At 42.9% G+C, this 19,575-nt stretch overlaps 1 protein-coding gene across 5 annotated transcripts in view; it reads left to right on the top strand.

Moving 5' to 3' along the window:
- The window catches only part of usp34 (ubiquitin specific peptidase 34), a 289,864-nt gene that overhangs the window by 40,251 nt on the left and 230,038 nt on the right, over positions 1 to 19,575 (top strand). For all 5 annotated transcript variants that reach the window (XM_070889641.1, XM_070889638.1, XM_070889640.1 and 2 more), the window contains exons 5-7: positions 110 to 259; positions 17,271 to 17,338; positions 17,514 to 17,706. In XM_070889641.1, the coding sequence (XP_070745742.1) occupies positions 110 to 259; positions 17,271 to 17,338; positions 17,514 to 17,706 (411 nt within the window). The remainder of the gene's footprint in view (positions 1 to 109; positions 260 to 17,270; positions 17,339 to 17,513; positions 17,707 to 19,575) is intronic.

The raw sequence follows: 19,575 nt of genomic DNA, 5'->3' as shown, positions 1-19,575 counted from the left end.
GAAAGAAAATTAACAATTCTGACCTGAATATCTTGTTTGAATTGTTGATTTTTATGATTCATTTGTACTGACCAGTCATAACCATTTATATTTCTTGTAATTTATTTAGGATGTGGAAGTACCTTTGCACTTGCTTCGTTATGTCTGCCTCTTTTGTGGGAAAAATGGCCTTTCACTTATGAAAGATTGTTTTGAATATGGAACTCCTGAAACTCTTCCCTTTCCAATAGCACATGCTTTTATTACAGTAGTATCCAATGTAAGTAGCACGCATATGTTTTTACTTTTAATTGTATTAAATGCCCAACGAGTTAGCTGACTAATCTATCATAATTTCCCTCTTTCCTACAGATACATGTGCCATGGAAAAGGCCAATAGTATTTTGGGTTTTGTAGAAAGGGGTTTAGAGTATAACAGTAAAGAAGTAGTGATGAATTTGTGTGAAACATTGGTTAGGCCACAGTTAAGAGTACTACGTGCAGTTTTCGTTCCATTCCTTTATGTAAAAAGGACAGTAATGCCATAAATGTACTGCGTAGGTTTAGCAGGATAGTGTTAGGGATGAGAAAGTATAATTGAGGAGAGACTTAAAGTACTAGAACTCGAACCACTGCAGCAGAGACCGCTAAGCAAAGATTTAATAGTTTTTAAAATTTATGAAGAGTTTCAGAGTGAATAGGGGAAAACTATTTCATCTGGTTGGAGAATCAATGATGAAGGCTCATTAATTTAAAATGATCTCCTAAGAGAGTGAATTTAGGAGAGGTTTCTTTACAGAGTTGTTGGAGCCTGGAATGTTTTGCCACAGGTACGAGTTGAGATAAAGACTATTTTTAAGGGAAAATGAGATAAATCTTTGGAGCAGAGGAAGATGCAAGCTAAAGGGGAGAATGAGGCTGTGGGATTAGTTTTGGATTGCTTTACTGAAGAGCTGCCACAGACATGGGAGGAGGGTTGATGGTGCGGGGGGAATGGGCTCCTTCTGTGCTTTAAAATTTTGTAGTCCATTGTAAATCCAAATTATTTATAGATGTTACTTTTGTAATTCAGGAGTATTGTTTCATGATTTGGATCATTGTAACACAAAAAACTGTTCCATGAATGAGGGTATATTGGTTCACCCATGTTCTATAGAGTAATACAATTCTAAGTAGTTCATTGTTGTGTTGTCTTCACTCGCAAAGAGCACGTAAATCCACGGGGTATTACATTTTAGAAACTTAGAAAGAAAATCATCATGCCATAACCTGCCATGTAGATAAGGATATTAATTAGAACATGCTTTCTGAAGACTTGTAGAATGCAGTTTATATTCCATATCTTTGCACATCTGTGTGAGTTATGATCAATGCCAAGTAGGATATAAATCGCAACTCCTTGGTTTACATCTCACATTTATTTATTCTCTTTCACTCACTATCTTTTGTGCTCATGTATTTAAAGATCTTCATGTCAACTTTTTACATTATAATTATAAATTCCTATGTCCACATTTAGAATAGAAGTTGGCTTGTCATAGTGTAATTGCATCCTCTAGTCTCTGAGGCACTACAACACCAGCCCAAGGTGGGAGGGTGTATTTACAGTATGACATGTTTACATAGGCAGTTTCCATTATAAAAATGGACAATGGAAATATAAAAAGATTCTACTTGGCCTGGTCTTCCAGTTGTGTAAATTCCATGGGAAATCAACTAGATATTAACAAATCTTGGGTCTGTGTGTACTTCCTGTCCACAAAATCTGACTTCATATCGACTTTTTCCATTATAAATGTCTTATCTCAACATTAGGAATACACGTGTCAACTTGACATCTTCCTGCCAGTGATGGCTCTGGGGTTGCTTAATCTTGTGTATCCTAGCTCCTCAACCTGTACTATGCCAAGCAACTCTACTTTACTTTTCTAGTTCCAAATTGGCTATCTTAGCTAATGGCGTGTGTATTAAATTTGGTAAACTGGGTGCACATTTCTTTGAAAACTCATAAGTATCTGTTACTTCTGTAAGTAATATTCTAATTGCTATTCTTTCAATGCTAAAGGTATTGCACTGTTTTTAAATGTATTCATTCACGGGATGTGAGCGTCACTGGCAAGGCCAGCATTTATTGCCCATCCCGAATTGCCCTTGAGAAGGTGGTGGTGTCGCCGCCTTCTTGAATCGCTGCAGTCAGTGTGGTGAAGGTACTCCAGTGACCAATTGATGATGTCGAGGTTCTTGATTGTTGTTGGAGGTGCACTCATCCAGGCAAGTGGAGAGTATTCCATCACGTTCCTGACTTGTAGATGGTGGAAAGGCTTTGGGGAGTTAAGAAGTGAGTCACTTGTTGCAGAATACCCAGCCTCTGACCTACTCTTGTAGCCACATTATTTATGTGGCTAGTCCAGTTAAGTTTCTGTTCAATGGTGATCCCCAGGATGTTGATGGGGAAATTTGATATTGGTAATACCATTGAATGTCAAGGAGAGGTGGTTAGACTCTCTTGTTGGAGATGATCATTGCCTGCCACTTGCTTGACGCGAATGTTACATGCCACTTATCAGCCCAAGCCTGAATGTTGTCCAGGTCTTGCTGCATGCCGACATGGACTGCTTCATTATCTGAGGAATTACGAATGAAACTGAACACTTTGCAATCATCAGCAAGAATCCCCACTTCTGACTTTATGATGGAGGGAAGGTCATTGATGAAGCAGCTGAAGATGTTTGGACCTTGAACTCCTGCAACGATGTCCTGGGACTGAGATGATTGACCTTCAACCACCACAACTATCTTGCTTTGTGCTAGGTATGACTAACCAGTGGAGAGTTTCCCCTTTAATTCCCATTAACTTCAATTTAACTCGGGCTCCTTGATGCCACACTCTGCCCTAGACATCAAGGCAGCATTTAACAGTCACTCTCGCCTTTCGTCCATGTTTGAAGCAAGGCTGTAATGAGGTTTGGAGCCAAGTGATCCTGGCGGAACCCAAACTGGGCATCGGTGAGCAGATTATTGGTGAGTAAGTGCCGCTTGATGGTACTGTCGACGATACCTTCCATCACGTTGCTGATGATTGAGAGTAGGCTGCTGGAGTGGTAATTGTCCAGGTTGGATTTGTCCTGCTTTTTGTGGACCGAACATATCTGGAATTTTCCACTTTGTCAGGTTGAGGTCAGTGCTGTAGCTGTACTGGAACAGTTTGGCTAGAGGCGCGGCTACGCCTGGAGCACAAGCCTTCAGCACTGCAGCTGGGATGTTGTCGATGCCCTAGCCTTTGTTGCATACAGTGTGGCATTCTGCCATTTTTTTATATCACGTGGATTGAATTGGTTAAAGACTAGCATGTGTGATTGTGGGGACCTCGGGAGGAGGCCAAGAAGGATCATCCATTCGGTACAACTGACTGCTGACTGACCTGAATTGCTGTTATTTTATAGTTAGTGTATATCACCTTTATGATTGTACAGTTTGGCTGCCAGGTTCCCACAAATCATTCAATTTGTTTTCATCTATTTTTCTGTCGTAAGTGAGGATTTGAGAATATCTTCAGTTTTTCCAAAAAGGCTTTGAGACAAGCTGGCGCTTGAATTCTCCATTTTATTTCAGGTAGATCTTCCATACCAACTTCTCTTTCTTTGATGAAAGCAGCATCTGTAGTTTCTTTGATGATTAGAATTCAAAATTAACTTGCATTTTATCAATATATTTATTTTTCTGTTTATATTTAAAACAAAAAATGAAGTTGATCTCTACATTTTCACAGTGATCTAAACTCAGCTGGAAGTTGAGTGAATTTTTGGATTCCTCCCAACTGTCTGCTGTCCATGTCAATCATGCAAAACACTCTCAACCTCTTTTTTTTTTAATAAGAATATTTTCAGGACTTTGAATACATTTTTTAATGTGAACTCGAGCTGCATGACATTTTACTATTTTTTGAGTTGATTTTTGTTTGTTATAAAAATCTATTTGTTAGTAAAGAATCTTAAGTCAGCAAATGCAGTGCATTTAAGGCAGGAAGGTGCACCAGCATCAACTTGCTTTTAAATAGCGCATTTAACTTGGAGAAAAGTTGCAAGACATTCCGAGACCGGCTGAAAGTGGAGGGGCGCGCCTGACATTGCAAAAAGGTTTTTGACGGATCGGGGTCAAGCTGATGAACAGGAACACTGGAGGAAGGGTGCGATTGATGGTTTAAAACACGCAAGAAAATTTGGATTCTATTCCCCCTTCCCCACAAGACTGTTGGACCTTTCCTTCAACCCGCAGATTGCCGGAATCTGTTTCTCATCAACCCCATGTTCCCAAGTCTCCACATCCTGTTGGACCCCAAGACCTCTCTCCAGAACCTCCAATGTTCCCAGACGTTTAGGTCCTCCCATTTTTTTGAAGAACCGTTGCAACTTGCTAATGTATACTATTTTATAAAATTGGCCAGTAATTCTTCACTGAATTTCCAATGCATACTTACAAATTTTTAGTAATCTTTCCATTTCTTTCCTTTTTAATGCTTTTGAGATGGCCAATGTCATTAGTTATTGTTTAAACTTATGGTACTGATACTGTTGTTAAAAAAAAATGTTGCATTTTTGCCATGACATGTTACCCAGCCCCTCCTGTATCCCAAAATGTGTGAGAAAAGGTTATTAGAGGAAAGAGGTTTGGCCTTGGGCAAAATCTTTTTCTTGTATCTTGGAGCACAATAGAGGTGGGAGCAGCAATGAAGTCTGATGGACTTCACTTCCTAGAGAATTAAGAATTGTTCAAGGGGGGAAAATGGATGAGAAAGGAAACCAAGTTGTTTGGAAGCAGCATACTGGGATCTTGGGCAGTCCCTTGGAACTGAAGATGCCTTGCTTCCACACTAAAAATGAGTTCTCAGGTGACTGATGATTCCAATGCTAGACCTACAGTCTGTCACAAGTGGGGCAGACGGTGGTTGAAGGAGCGGGTGGATGGGGTGCTTGGGTTGTTGTGTGCTCCTTCCGCTGTTTGCAGTTCGCTTCCGCTTGCTCCGGCGCAGAAACTCTGTGTTCGGCGCCTTCCCAGATGCTTCTCCTCCACTTTGAGTGGTCTTGGGCCAGGGATTCCCAGGTGTCGATGGGGATGTTGCACTTTTTCAAGGAGGCTTTGAGGGTGTCCTTGAAGCGTTTCCTCTGACAACCTGGGGCTCTCTTGCCGCATCTGAGCTCCAAGTAGAGCGCTTCTTTTTGGAGTCTCGTATCGGGCATGCGGATGATGTGGCCCGTCCAACGGAGGTGATCAAGCATGTTTGATGCTGGGGATGTTGGCCTGAGCGTGAACACTGACGTTGGTGTGCCTATCCTGCCAATGGATTTGCAGGATCTTGCAGAGGCAGCATTGGTGGTACCTCTCCAGTACTTTGAGGTGCCTGCTGTACATGGTCCATATCTCTGAAGCATTTAGGAGGGTTGGTATGACTGTTGTTATGTCGACCATGAGCTTGATGCCGGCTTCTGAGGTCCTGGTCTTCAAATATTGTCCCTCAGGTGACCGAAGGCTGCACTGGCACACTGAAGGCAGTCTTGGGCTTCATCATTGATGTGGCCCCTCGATGTGTGGAAAATGGTCCACATTGTCCAAGGCTTCGTTGTGGATTTTGATAATCGGGGGGCAGTACTGTGTGACGGGGCAGGTTGGTGGAGGACCTGTGTCTTACGGATGTTTAATGTAAGGCCCATGCTCTTGTACGCTTCGGTGAAGGTGTTGACGATGGTTTGGAGTTCGACCTCTGAGTGTGCGCGGACGCAAGCGTCGCCTGCATACTGTAATTCGATGACAGAGGATGGGATGATCTTGGATCTGGACTGGAGGTGAAGGAGGTTAAACAATTTCCTGTTTGTTCTGTAGATTAACTCCACTTGAGCGGGGAGCTTGTTAAGGGTGAGATGGAGCATTGCAGCCAGGAAGATTGAGAAGAGCATTGGTGCGATGACACAGTCTTGCTTGACAATGGTCCATACGGGAATTGGGTCTGTGGTGGATCTGTTGGTCAGGATCACGGCTTGCATGTCGTCGTGAAGCAGGCGGAGTATGGTGACAAACTTTTGAGGGCAGCCAGATTTGAGGAGAACACTCCATAATCCCTCACGGTTGACAGTGTCGAAGGCCTTTATGTGCAGCGGTTGGTGCTGTTCCCTGCATTTCTCTTGTATTTGATGTGCGGTGAAGATCATGTCCATTGTGCCCCTTAGTGGGCGGAATCCGCATTGAGACTCTGGGAGGAGCTCTTCAGCCACTGGGAGAAGGCGATTGAGGAGGATTTTTGCAATTTTTTTTCCCCTGTGGATGACAGCAGGAAACTCCCCTAATTACCGCAATCAGACATTGCCTTTCTTGAAGATGGTCACGATTACGGCGTCTGAGATCCCCTGGCATGTGCTCCTCCTTCCAAATAAGAGAAATTAGTTAATGTATTCGCGCTAATAGTGCATCTCAGCCATGCTTTAGTGCCTCGGCGGGGATTCCATCTGCTCCTGAGGCCTTGTTGTTCAGTTGTCTGATGGCCTTTTCAACCTCATGCTGGAGTTGTGCTGAGGTGGTGACGAGTAGCATGCTGCAGGATGGAGTAAAGGACACTCGCGTCGTAGGCAAAGTATCGGTTAAGGAGATCTTCAAAGTGCTCCTTCTAGCGGGCACTGACTCCCTCTCTGTCCTTGATGAGTACACCTCCATTCTTGGCCCGCAGTGGGGTAGGACCTTGGGTGCTTAGGCCGTAGGTGGTCTTGACTGCGCTAAAGAATCCACGCAGGTCATGGTTGTCAGCTAGCTGCTGGATCTCCGCTTTCTCCACCCACCATCTGTTCTTTAGGTCACGAGTTTTTTTTGTTGGACATCGGTCTTCAGACGTCGGTAGAGTTGTGTTGATGTTTCCAGTTCAAGAATGCCTTGCGCTTGCGGCTTATTAGCTCCTGGTCGTTCTCGTCGAACCAATCTTGGTGTTTCCTGGTCGAGTGACTAAGCGTCTCTTCACAGGTGCTGATTATGGAGGCCTTGAGTGCAGACCAGACGCTGTGGACACTTTACGTCACTGGATGTTGTTGGGTTGGTTGTGAGGCGCAGGCTGAATAGGGCTTTCTTAGCAGGGTCTTTGAGTGCTCCATTGTTGACTTTCCTGCGGTATTGTTTCTGTTTCCGCCGCTGTTTTGGGGCTACATCGATGGAGATGACAGAGTGGATTAGGCGGTGCTCTGTCCAGCAGTTGTCAGCTCCTGTTATGGTGCGGGTGATGCAAACTTCCTTACGGACTCTCGCTCGGATGATGACGTAGTCTAGCAGATGCCAGTGCTTGGAGTGAGGGTGTTGCCATGAAGCTTTGTACTTGTCTCTCTGACTGAAGGGGTTGGTTATGACAAGGCCATGTTCTAAGCATTTCGTCAGGGCGGGAGGGTACCATTGGAGTTGGTTTGCCCCCCCCCCCCCCCCCCCCCCCATCGCCGATCACACCTCCCTAGGGGTCTGTGTCCTTTCCAACTCTGGTGTTAAAGTTGCCAAGGAGGATCAGCTTGTTGCCCATTGGGACTCGGGATAGGAATTGTTCAAGGCTGGAGTAGAATTCCTCTTTTGTCTCATCTGTGGCTTCCAGTGTTGGGGAGTAAGCACTGATGATCGTAGCGCACTGGTTCCGGACTAGGGTGAGCTGAAGAGTCATGAGGCGTCGTTTATTCCGCAAGGGGAGTCTCTGAGACGTCCAACTAGCTCGGCGCTGACCCGACCTGTGAGGAACATCACCAGCAGCGGGGATAAGAGGAGCACCCCAGGATACTGGGATAGAATTTAATTCGTTGTCACAAACAATGTGGCATGGTGGCTTGATGCTTTGGAGCACTAATCCACTATTCCATGGAGTGATAGGTTATGGCTCGAGTTCTTGAAATGCTGAGTTCCAAGTCTCAGTGCACCATAAAAAGACCTTAATGGGTAAATCACGGGAATGGTAACATGGTGGTAATGTTACTGGACTAGTAAGCCAGAGGCCTAGACTAATGACCCACAGACGAGTTGAAATCCCACCACGGCAAAAAGCTAGTAATGGTAACCAGTTGTTGTAAAAACCCATCTGGTTCACTAATGTCTTTCAGAGAAGGAAATCTGCAGTCCTTAGCTGGTCTGACCTATATGTGACTCCAGCAATGTGGCTTAACTGCCTTTGAAATGACCTAGCAAGCCACTCAGTTGTTAAGAAGGAGGCTCACCACCAAGGGCAATTAGGGATGGGCAATAAATGCTGGCCTTGCCAGCAACGTCCATAAATTTAACAAAAATACCCACCTCAATGGAAAACAGAAGACTGCCTGTTTTTCTGTGTGTATTCCAAAAAATGGCATAATTAACAGCAGTGTTTTCTCGTGATTTCCTTAGCAGAATGATAATTATGAAAAAAAAATTCAGTTTTATTTCAGGAATTTTGGGTACTTTGTGGCGTGAGGGTGAATAAATTGTGACTGTGCTAAGTTATTAGCCTGGATGTAGTGGTTAGTGGCGAAGCAACAGCACTCACCACTGGGCTCAAAGAAAGCTACCCTCAAAAAGCTAGCTATCTTTGGTGTGAATATCAGCTCTCCCGACAGTGAATCTTGCGCAAAATCAAGCGAATCACCAGTGTCCAGCAACAGTGATATCATGAAGCAGGCTAAGCAGCCAGTCACATTGAAGAATTCCCATAGACAGCAAACCAAGAAAAAAATGCACAGATTGTGACTTTTTAAAATAAATTTTACAAGGAGCAAAATAAAGATTGGGATATACACACAGAATTAAGGTAGAAGCTGAAATATCAAAATTAATAAAAGGAATTATATTAAAAGCCATGTAATTCTTATTAATTGGAAAAAATTGACAAATAAAAATTGTTTTTCAGGACCAGAACAGTTATTCAGCAGTCAGTATACTGTTTAAAAACCCAGTTATACCTCTTTCAACAAGGCTTAACTTTTTCAGGAGGCGGGGGCTCAACAGCAATATTCCAGCATAATCGGGAAGTTTTCGTCCGTAACTGTAATTTGAATTGATTGCTGGTTCTGGGGAGTTTCACAGCGCAACCTGTGGAGGAGCAGGGAATGACTGGCAGAAACATTTGGATCTCTGTTTATCTGCGCATGCACTGACTCCAGAAGTTGCTGTCACTTTCAGAGGAGTAATGATGGTGAACACTGACCGCTTCACTGTCATTGCCACTGTAAAATCATTGTCATTATGTCATGCAATAATAATGGAACTCCCCATGTAACAGCATTGCGGTAACACCTTCACTACACAAACTGCAGCGGTTCAAGAAGGCCCACTACCACCTTCTCGAGGGCAACTAGGGATGAGCAATAAATGGCGGTCTTGCCAACGATGCCCAAATCTATAAAATGAACAAAAAAAAATGAAAATCTAATGACCTAATAAGCTTTTCCATTTGGATGGTTCATTGTTCATTTGTATGTGCAGATTAAACTACAGTCAAAAAAGGGAGAAAGATTACCTAATATCCCCTAAGTGTTAGCTGTCATAGTGGGGGGGGGCTTTTTGTTGTCATAGCAATTATATTATGAATCAGTTTTGTATTTGCTGTTTCAAATCCAGGCTCCCTGTCCATGCTATCTTTAGTGTAGAAATTTCCACGGCATTGGCAATTTGAGTACTTGAATTGATGGTCTTAATTTAAAGTAGTGAAATTAAATCTTAAGTAAACACTGGCCAAGTTAATAGTCCAAAAATAGTTTGCAAGTCTGTTTGAAAGTGAACCCAGAATTGATTTTTGAAGAAAGCACTGTAGATTGAACTGTAAAGCAATACCATGATTATGATGGTGCCTCTGCAGAGAGTATAATCGACTACTGGATTGTTACTTAGCAACCGCAGGAAGACTGATTCAGAGAAAGCTGAACATGAAATCTGATAACCATAGTTTTGTGTGAGGATAATAAGACTAAAGTTCAGCTGAGCTGTAGTTTGCCACTGAGGGCAAAGATTTGGGTTTTATGTCTGTTTAACCAGTTGCTTAGGCTTTGCAGATAGGTTATATTTTGCAGTCTAAGATATTTTTGAAAAAAGTCAGCAAACAATACTCTTTTTTTTTTTTGTTCATGCCCCATAACAAGATCGGATTTTACAGGCTCAGTTTGTCTAGTAAAATATTTTATAATTTTGTATAAGCAGGGTTATTCTCTTTGTCTCTGGTACGCTGTCTTGTATGGGATATCCTAGGTGGTCCCTCGAACGAGGATGACTTGCTTCCACGAGAGTTCACATGTTTCAATGAAGGACCCGATGTTCCAGTCCTGAACTCGAGTTGAGGGGGTGGAAGATGCCTGTGCGTGAATTTTTTTAACGTGAGGTGACTGTTGCACATCAGCCACCATATGGGCTTGACAAAGCTAGGTCTTTATGCAATGGCAAGGATTAACCAGGACGACTGGAGACCTGCACTGCTGCACGGACCTAGTGCGTGCACACATCGCAGTGTGGGCAGGTCCATGCTGTCCTATGGGCCCTCGGCTCTTCTGGGCCCCTGTACCCTCATTCGCGCACTTCCGCCACGATGTTCCAGGACGCGGTGCTCCAGCTCTTATTTATAGCTCCGACCTGCAGTGGTGGTATCACAGGTCAGGACGGCCCACAATATAGAATGTTGCTTGCTGATTTTTTTTAAAAACAATTTTATTCCCACTGCCCTGGAAGTTTTTTTTTTAAACTAGGTGCATTTCCACAGGTACCGACAGCTCTCCAGTTCTTCACCCATTCTTCGTGTGTATCAAGTTTGTGACTGACATTGCAGTTGAGACTGATCATGTTCTCACTTGTTTTCTACCTGCATTTTCCAGAAGGGATAGTAGACAACCTAGTAGTCATGGTAGTAGACAAGCAATCCAGAAGAGTTAAAATCCTACTGTGGCAAATTGTGAATTTTAGAGTTGGTAATTTGTATGTTCGCACCAAAGAAATTCCCTTGCAAGCTTGTGGATTGTTGTTTTTTAAAAAAAAAACATTTGGTTCATTTAATGTCCTTCAGGGAAGGAAATCTGTTGTCCCATTGCAATCTGACCTACATACAACCACAGGTCCACACTGTGTGGTTGACTCATAGTGCCCTCCTGAAGTGGCTTAGTAATTATTCAAAAGTAACGAAAAAGAAGCAGGTATGGACACTCAGAAAAAGAAGCAGGAATGGACACTCTGACTAAACTCTTGAAGGTAATGCTGTGAGAGAGAGAGAGAGAATAGGTGCAGGAGTAGGCCATTCGGCCCTTCAAGCCTGCACCACCATTCAATAAGATCATGGCTGATCATTCACTTCAGTACCCCTTTCCTGCTTTCTCTCCATACCCCTTGATCCCTTTAGCCATAAGGGCCATATCTAACTCCCTCTTGAATATATCCAATGAACTGGAATCAACAACTCTCCGGTAGGGAATTCCACAGGTTAACAACTCTGAGTGAAGAAGTTTCTCCTCATCTCAGTCCTAAATGGCTTACCCCTTATTCTTAGACTGTGACCCCTGGTTCTGGACTTCCCCAACATCGGGAACATTCTTCCTGCATCTAACCTGTCCAGTCCCATCAGAATTTTATGTTTAATGAGATCCCCTCTCATCCTTCTAAACTCCAGTGAATAAAGGCCCAGTCGATCCAGTCTCTCCTCATATGTCAGACCAGCCATCCCGGGAATCAGTCTGGTGAACCTTTGCTGCACTCTCTCAATAGCAAGAACGTCCTTCCTCAGACTAGGAGACCAAAACTGAACACACTATTCCAGGTGAGGGTCACCAAGGCTCTGTACAACTGCAGTAAGACCTCCCTGCTCCTATTCTCAAAACCCCTAGCTATGAAGGCCAACATACCTTTTGCCGCCTTCACTGCCTGCTGTACCTGCATGCCAACTTTCAATGACTGATGTACCATGACTCCTTCTGGTACACTTTCTGGACAAAACATACTCCCCACTTTCTCATTTGGGGGGGGGGGGGAATTCCTACCTTATTTCATGTGTTCATTTTTTGCACCATATTAGGACAGGGTGTCCAAACTGTGGCCACCTGCAGCCCCTTAGCCCTGGCAATCTGGTTCTCGAAGCTAGGCAACGAAGTCGTATGTGTGTTTATATTAATTGATGATTTGCCTAAATTAATTTTGTCATCCTGTAGGTTTGGAAAGAGTTCTTTGTGACTTTATATGAGGCTTCATGGTACATACCTACCTCAATGACTGAAAAACTTAATGCCCCTGTTTTAGAGCACTTGACCAATGAGTTGGGGTTGAGGTTAAAGTCTGTGTCAGGAAGGTACTTATTTTGGGTTACTCATTGAGACTTGTGTTAGTGGGATATTTGCTTTAATATAATCTAAGAAGTTTGGGTTGAGTTGACTTTTCCAATAGTTTCTGAAATATTGGGATTTGTTTAGAATGCTAGAATTGGGTTCTTGAAGTTGGCACAGACATAATCCTCTATTGGTACTCAGTGCTTTTAGGTGAAAAAGAAAGACTTGGATTTATATAGCGCCTTTCACGACCACCGGATGCCTCAAAGCACTTTACAGCCAATGAAATACTTTTGGAGTGTAATCACTGTTGTAATGTAGGAACCGCAGCAGCCAATTTGCGCACAAGCAAGCTCCCACAAACACCAATGTGATAATGACCAGATAATCTGATTTTGTTATGTTGATTGAGGGATAACTATTGGCGAGAGCACCGGGGATAGCTCCCCTCGATTTAACGTCTCCTCCGAAAGACGGCACCTCTGACATAGCTGCGCTCCCTCAACACTGCACTGGAGTGTCAGCCCACAACCTTCGAACTCAGAGGTGAGAGTACTACCCACTGAGCCACAGCTGACACTAAGGGCGCCTTTTAAAATAGAGGGAGAAATCTGGCGATAGTATGATGTAATAAAGATGAAGGGAATGATTACCTTTTAGAAGAATGAGAAGTGATCTAATTGAAACATATATTCTTAAAATGCTTAACTGGCTTAATGCTGAGAAAATGTTTTCCCTGGCTGGGGAATCGAGAACATGGTCACAGTCTCTGAATAAGAGGTCGGCCATTTAGGACTGAGATGAGAAATTTCTTCACTTAAAGGGCTGTGAATCTTTGGAATTCTCTACTGCAGAGAGCTGTGGATGCTCAGTTGTTGAGTATATTCAAGATGGAGGTCGCTAAATTTTTGGGAACTATGGAAATTGAGGGATATAGAGATAGTGCGGGAAGGTGGAGTTGAGGTAGATCAGTCATGGTCTTGTTGAATGGTGGAGCAGGCTCAAAGGGCCAAATGGCCTATTCCTGCTCCTATTTCGTATGTTTTGGTGTTCTTGTATACCTACTTCCACCTCCGTAACATTTCCTGTCTCCGTCTCTGCCTCAGCTTATCTGTTGCTGACACCCATGCCCTTTGTTACCGCTAGACTCGACTATTCCAGTGCTCACCTTGCACCCTCCGTAAACTTGAGCTCATCCAAAACTCTACCCGTATCCTAACTTGCACCAAGTCCTGTTTACCCATCACCCTTCTGCTCGCTAACCTACATTGGCCCCCTGTCTGGCAGCATCTCGATTTATTTAAAAAAAAATAATACATTTAAAAATCCTCGTTTTCAAATCCCTCCATGGCCTCACTCTTCCTATCTCTGTAACCTCCTCCAGCCCTACAACCCTCTGATCACGGTGCTCATCCAATTTTGGCCTCTTGCACATCCCTGATTTTAATCTCTCCACCATTGGCGGCTGTGTCTTCAGCTGCCTAGACCCTAAGCTCTGGAATTCCCTCCCTAAATCTCTCCACCTCGCTACCTTTCTCTTTAAGCTGCTCCTTAAAACCTGCCTCTTTTGATCATGCTTTCAGTAACCTGTTCTAATCTCTCCTGTGGTTCCGTGTCAAATTTTGTTTGCTAACATTCCTGCAAAGCACCTTGGGATGTTTTACTACACTAATAGTAGTAGTGTAGTAGCTTTCTGCTGGTTTTACATACCCAATTTGTAAGTTGCTGGGTGGGCCAATGTTAAGTTGGCACTTTACCACACCTGGTGCAAAATTCAACTAGCTTGAAACTACTGACTGGAGGTGGTCTGTCATCTCGTGATTTAGAAGCATTGGGAATCATATTGCTGATTTGACTGCCACTTAAACATTGAACACCTGAAAACGTTTTGCAGCAGTACGAAAGTGGCAGACTATTAACAACCACTTCTTTGCAGGGACTAAATTTCAATTGATACAGAACTTAATAAATAAATTAAATTAAACGTAAAGCAGTGCTTTTCAAACTTTGTACATATTGGCATGCTTTCAGTGACCCCTTTGTTGCCAGGTATTTTCAGTTGGTTTTGCTCCCATCTGGACCTCTGGTTTTGTGGTTCCACAAGTGTGCAACTTTATCCCTTGCTTCTGGTTGGCACTCGGCCTCAGTTTTCTTGTCCTTCACCCTATTTACTGCTGACTCTGGGCTACCGATTGACTTTGAGTGGTCGCTTTCTAATTTTTTTTTTGATGGGCAGCCGCACTCTGATCCGATGCTGGGTCGCAGAATAGGTTGTTGCAAATTCAGTATGAAAGCTGAATACAGCTTGACTTCCCACCCCAACTGCTCTCTGACTCGCCTGTTTGAACACCTGCATAGCTTGAGTGCTTCTTGGCCCAACTCCTCAAATGCCTGAGATTACTTGCTTGCCCCGTTGGTTCTTGGCCTGCCACAAGGTGAAGGAGAGCCACAAGGGTGTGAGAAGTGAAGGAGTTTGAGCGAGATAGAATTGGAGGAGCATGATAGAGAGATTTGTGTACAGACAACTACCAGTAACTTTAGCTTACAGATCAAGAGAAGCTTGGGGTTCTTGATGAGAGTCGACACAAATAAATTGAGAACTGCTGAATTAGATAGTTTAAAAAATATATTTGTTGTCAAGTATAAGTGAGCCCGGAGTTTCAAAATGTAAAAACAAAATAACTTTATTCTTGCCCTTCCAAGAGATGTGGTGGTGACACTTAAATCATGCTCATTCCTTTAAGACAACTGGTTTGCTTTCCATCCAAAAAACATTTTGATAGCCTCTTCGAATTGTGTACACTCCTTCATAATGCTCTACCTGCCCACACCCCAGAAAAGCATGTCTATTCAGTTTTCCCCACAAAGGGCTTGGTCAACTTATAAGCCCATCTCCTGGAGAATTGAGGGGTTAGAAAATCACACCGGTTACATCTCCTGCTGCAGTGCTTTGCTTTACTGGTTCACTGCAGCACATCATTGAAAAATCCTACTTTATGTAGATTTTTGTGATGCTTTTCAATACAATTCTGACAATTTTTAGCAAATGATAATTAGCTACAAAGCCAGCCAAAAAAGTAGAGAAAATGTAAAGAAGTTTAAGCATTAAAGGAATACCTTGGAATAATAACATGGTTTATATGGGCCATGCTATGATACCTGACATTTCATTGTGACTATTCTACTACCCTCTGCTCAACTTTGGATTACATTGCTCATAATTGATATTAAATGAGATGGGAGTACTGTCTGTACAATGAACTAATCTGAATTCAGCAAGTCAATTGCTGTCTGAAAATAAAACAACACACTGCACTTCTAATGCTCATCGATTTACAATTTTCATGTCCTATTTCTTTAAACCTAAGGGGCCAGTGTTTGCTGCCAAAATAATGATGAGGCTAATGGCGTTCACTGTTGTTTGTGCACAAAGGGTACAACAACTTCAGACGAGGAGCAAATGTGCGGTTAAGTGCAGATATCCAAAAGTTGCTGTCTGAGATGTTCCATTCCGCCGTTAGCTTTGCGAAAACGGCATCTCGCTGTCTGCCTTAGCATTGCAATGCATTGGAACAGCATGACATTGCTGTATATGTGCAGCAGATACGAACTGAACTTGCAACAGAATGTTAGGACTTGTCAGAAATGAAGCCAGGAGCTGGTCTTGGCACCATTTAAGGCATAATTAAATGGGCTTGTATTCAAGTGGAGTTTTTTAGCTGTCAAAAGATTATTTGTAGAAATGTCAACAGCCCTGCAAGTGTTGAGGTTTGAGACCAAAAAAAAGGAAAAAATGCCTTTTCTACGAGGCATCCTACTATTTACTGTACATCATGGAAGGCTGACGCGGGAAACAACAATGAAGAGTCAGGCAACGTGCCCAGAGGCTCGCCGGGACGAACAAGTACCTGCCCCAGAGACTGTACAGGGCGAGATTATCTTTTGAGATGATGTCTGAGGAATTGTGTATGAGGAGGTCTCCGCAAGACCCTACAAATCCCCTGGGAGGACAAACGCACCAACATCAGCGTCCTCGTCCAGGCTAACATCCCCAGCATTGAAGCACTAACCACACTCGATCAGCCCCGCTGGACAGGCCACATAGTTCGCATGCCAGATACGAGACTCCCAAAGCAAGTGCTCTACTGAGCTCCTTCACGGCAAACGAGCCAAAGGTGGGCAGCGGAAACGTTACAAGGACACTCTCAAAGCCTCCCTGATAAAGTGCGACATCCCCACTGACACCTGAGAGTCCCTGGCCCAAGACCGCCCTAAGTGGAGGAAGTGCATCCGGGAGGGCGCTGAGCAGCTTGAGTTGCAACGCCGAGAGCATGCAGAAATCAAGCGCAGACAGCGGAAAGAGCGTGCGGCAAACCAGTCCCACCCACCCCTTCCCTCAACGACTATCTGTCCCACCTGTGACTTTTATAATACAATTTTATAAGACAAATATAAAAATTAATAATGCCACCAACGATTGAACAAAACTGTTTCATGTACTGTCTTTTTATAGAAAGTTTAAAACATTTTTTTTTACAATTAAGTTAACTTTTAATGTAATTTCAAGATACAGATCTTTTTACTCATCATTGTAGCATTCCTGATTGAATTGGTGGGTGTGACTTCCTATTTAGTGCCATCTGGTCAAACTTTTTCTTGGTCAACTTCAGACACTATTCAGATGCCCTGCAGAGGGGGCGGCACCGTTTCTCTTTAGTGCTTCCAGCAACTTGCGGCGTAAAATATCATCACAATTAAATGGGCAAGGGCAAGTCTAACTAACAGCTGACACAGTTCGTTGCTCTGCCACAGCAAATTCTGACCCAAGATTTCTTGTACTTTCAAAAATCCCCAATTGGTCTTCAAAATCTTAAATGGTTTTGAAAGTGACACTTAAATTTATCAGTGTTCTGCAATGTTAATATATTAAGTGTTTGTAAAATAATATTGCACTTTACAGCAGGAGGTCATAATTCATTACCAGTGTACTGTAACTTTATATTTTGTTTTATCTTGCAGATCAGGATATGGTTACACATCCCTGCTGTTATGCAGCATGTTATACCCTTTAGAACTTATGTTATAAGGTGAGTGATCAGATTAATTACATTTGTGATGCCTTAATAGTCATAATTGTCCTTTTTAACATTTCATTGAAAAAAACTTTATTGCAAATATTTGTATATTTCCTAATTTGGAAGAATAATCTACACAATTTTTTAAAAATCCTATTTTAATTTTCTTTTAAATGTTCAAATCTAGGTATTTGTGTAAACTTTCAGACCAGGAATTGCGGCAAAGTGCTGCACGCAACATGGCAGATTTGATGTGGAGTACGGTTAAGGAGCCTTTGGATACGGCACTGTGTTTTGACAAAGAAAGTTTGGATCTTGCATTCAAGTACTTCATGTCACCAACTTTAACTATGAGGTTGGCTGGACTCAGTCAGATCACAGTAAGTTGTTGTCTTGTAAATGTTGATTAGCAAATTGAAAATTGAATTTTTGGTGACTTACAATTGGATGTAGTCAGTTGTTGCATTTTATTATTTGTGCCCAAATTTGCTTTTATAAAAAAAAAACGCTGCTTTTACATAGAATTAGAAACATAGAAAATAGGTGCAGGAGTAGGTCATTTGGCCCTTCGAGTCTGCACCACCATTCAGTATGATCATGGCTGATCATGCACTTCAGTACCCCATTCCTGCTTTCTCTCCATACCCCTTGATCAAGAGAAAGCAGGAATGTAAGGGCCACATCTAATTCCCTTTTTGAATATATCTAACAAACTGGCCTCAACAACTTTCTGTGGTAGAGAATTCCATAGTTTAACAACTCTCTGGATGAAGAAGTTTCTTCTCCTCTCGGTCCTAAATGGCTTTCCCCTTATCCTTAGACTGTGACCACTGGTTCTGGGCTTTCCCAACATCGGGAACATTCTTCCTGAATCTAACCTGTCCAGTCCCGTCACAATTTTATATGTTTCTATGAGATCCCCTCTCATTCTTCTAAATTCCAGTGAATATTAGCCTAGTCGATCCAATCTGTCTTCATATGTCAGTCCTGTCATCCCGGGAATCAGTCTGGTGAACCTTCGCTGCACTCCCTCAATAGCAAGAATGTCCTTCCTCAGATTAAGAGACCAAAACTGTACACAATATTTAAGGTGTGGCCTCACCAAGGCCCTGTACAACTGTAGTAAGACCTCCCTGCTCCTATACTCAAATCCCCTCGCTATGAAGGCCAACATGCCATTTGCCGCCTTCACTGCCTGTTGTATCTATATGCCAACTTTCAATGACTGATGTACCATGACACCCAGTTCTCGTTGCACCTCCCCTTTTACTAATCTGTCACCATTCAGATAATCTGCCTTCATGTTTTTACCACCAAAGTGGATAACCTCACATTTATCCACATTATACTGCATCTGCCATGAATTTGCCCATTCATGTAACCTGTCAAAGTCACCCTGCAGCCTCTTGGCATCCTCCTCACAGCTCACACTGCCACCCAGCTTCGTGTCATCTGCAAACTTGGAGATGTTGCATTCAATTCCTTCGTCTAAATCATTAATGTATATTGTAAATAGCTGGGGTCCCAGCATTGAACTTTGCGGTACCCCACTAGTCACTGCCTGCCATTCTGAAAAGGACCCATTTATTCCCACTCTGCTTCCTGTCTGCCAACCAGTTCTCTGTCCACATCAGTACATTACCCCTAATACCATGTGCTTTAATTTTGCACACTAATCTCTTGTGTGGGACCTTGTCAAAAGTCTAAATACACCACATCTACTCGCTCCCCCTTGTCCACTCTACTAGTAACATCCTCAAAAAATTCTAGAAGATTTGTCCAGCATGATTTCCCTTCCATAAATCCATGCTGACTTGGACCGATCCTGTCACTGCTTTCCAAATGTGCTGCTATTACATCTTTAATAATTGATTCCAACATTTTCCCCACCACCAATGTCAGGCTGACTGGTCTATAATTCCCTGCTTTCCCTCCCTCCTTTTTTTTTTTAAAAGTGGGGTTACATTAGCTACCCTCCAGTTCATGGGAATTGATCTAGATTCTATAGAATGTTGGAAAATGACCACCAATGCATCCATTATTTCTAGAGCCACTTCCTTAAGTACTCTGGGATGCAGACTGTCAGGCCCTGGGGATTTATCGGCCTTCAATCCCATCAATTTCTCTAACACAATTTGCTGACTAATAAGGATTTCCTTTTAGTTCCTCAGTCCCCTAGTATTTCTGGAAGATTATTTGTGTCTTTCTTTGAAGATAGACCCAAATATTTGTTCAATTGGTCTGCCATT

Source organism: Pristiophorus japonicus, chromosome 9 (genome assembly GCF_044704955.1).
Source record: "Pristiophorus japonicus isolate sPriJap1 chromosome 9, sPriJap1.hap1, whole genome shotgun sequence".
In the NCBI taxonomy this organism is placed as follows: Eukaryota; Metazoa; Chordata; class Chondrichthyes; family Pristiophoridae; genus Pristiophorus; species Pristiophorus japonicus.
This window is presented reverse-complemented; position numbering and strand designations above follow the sequence as displayed.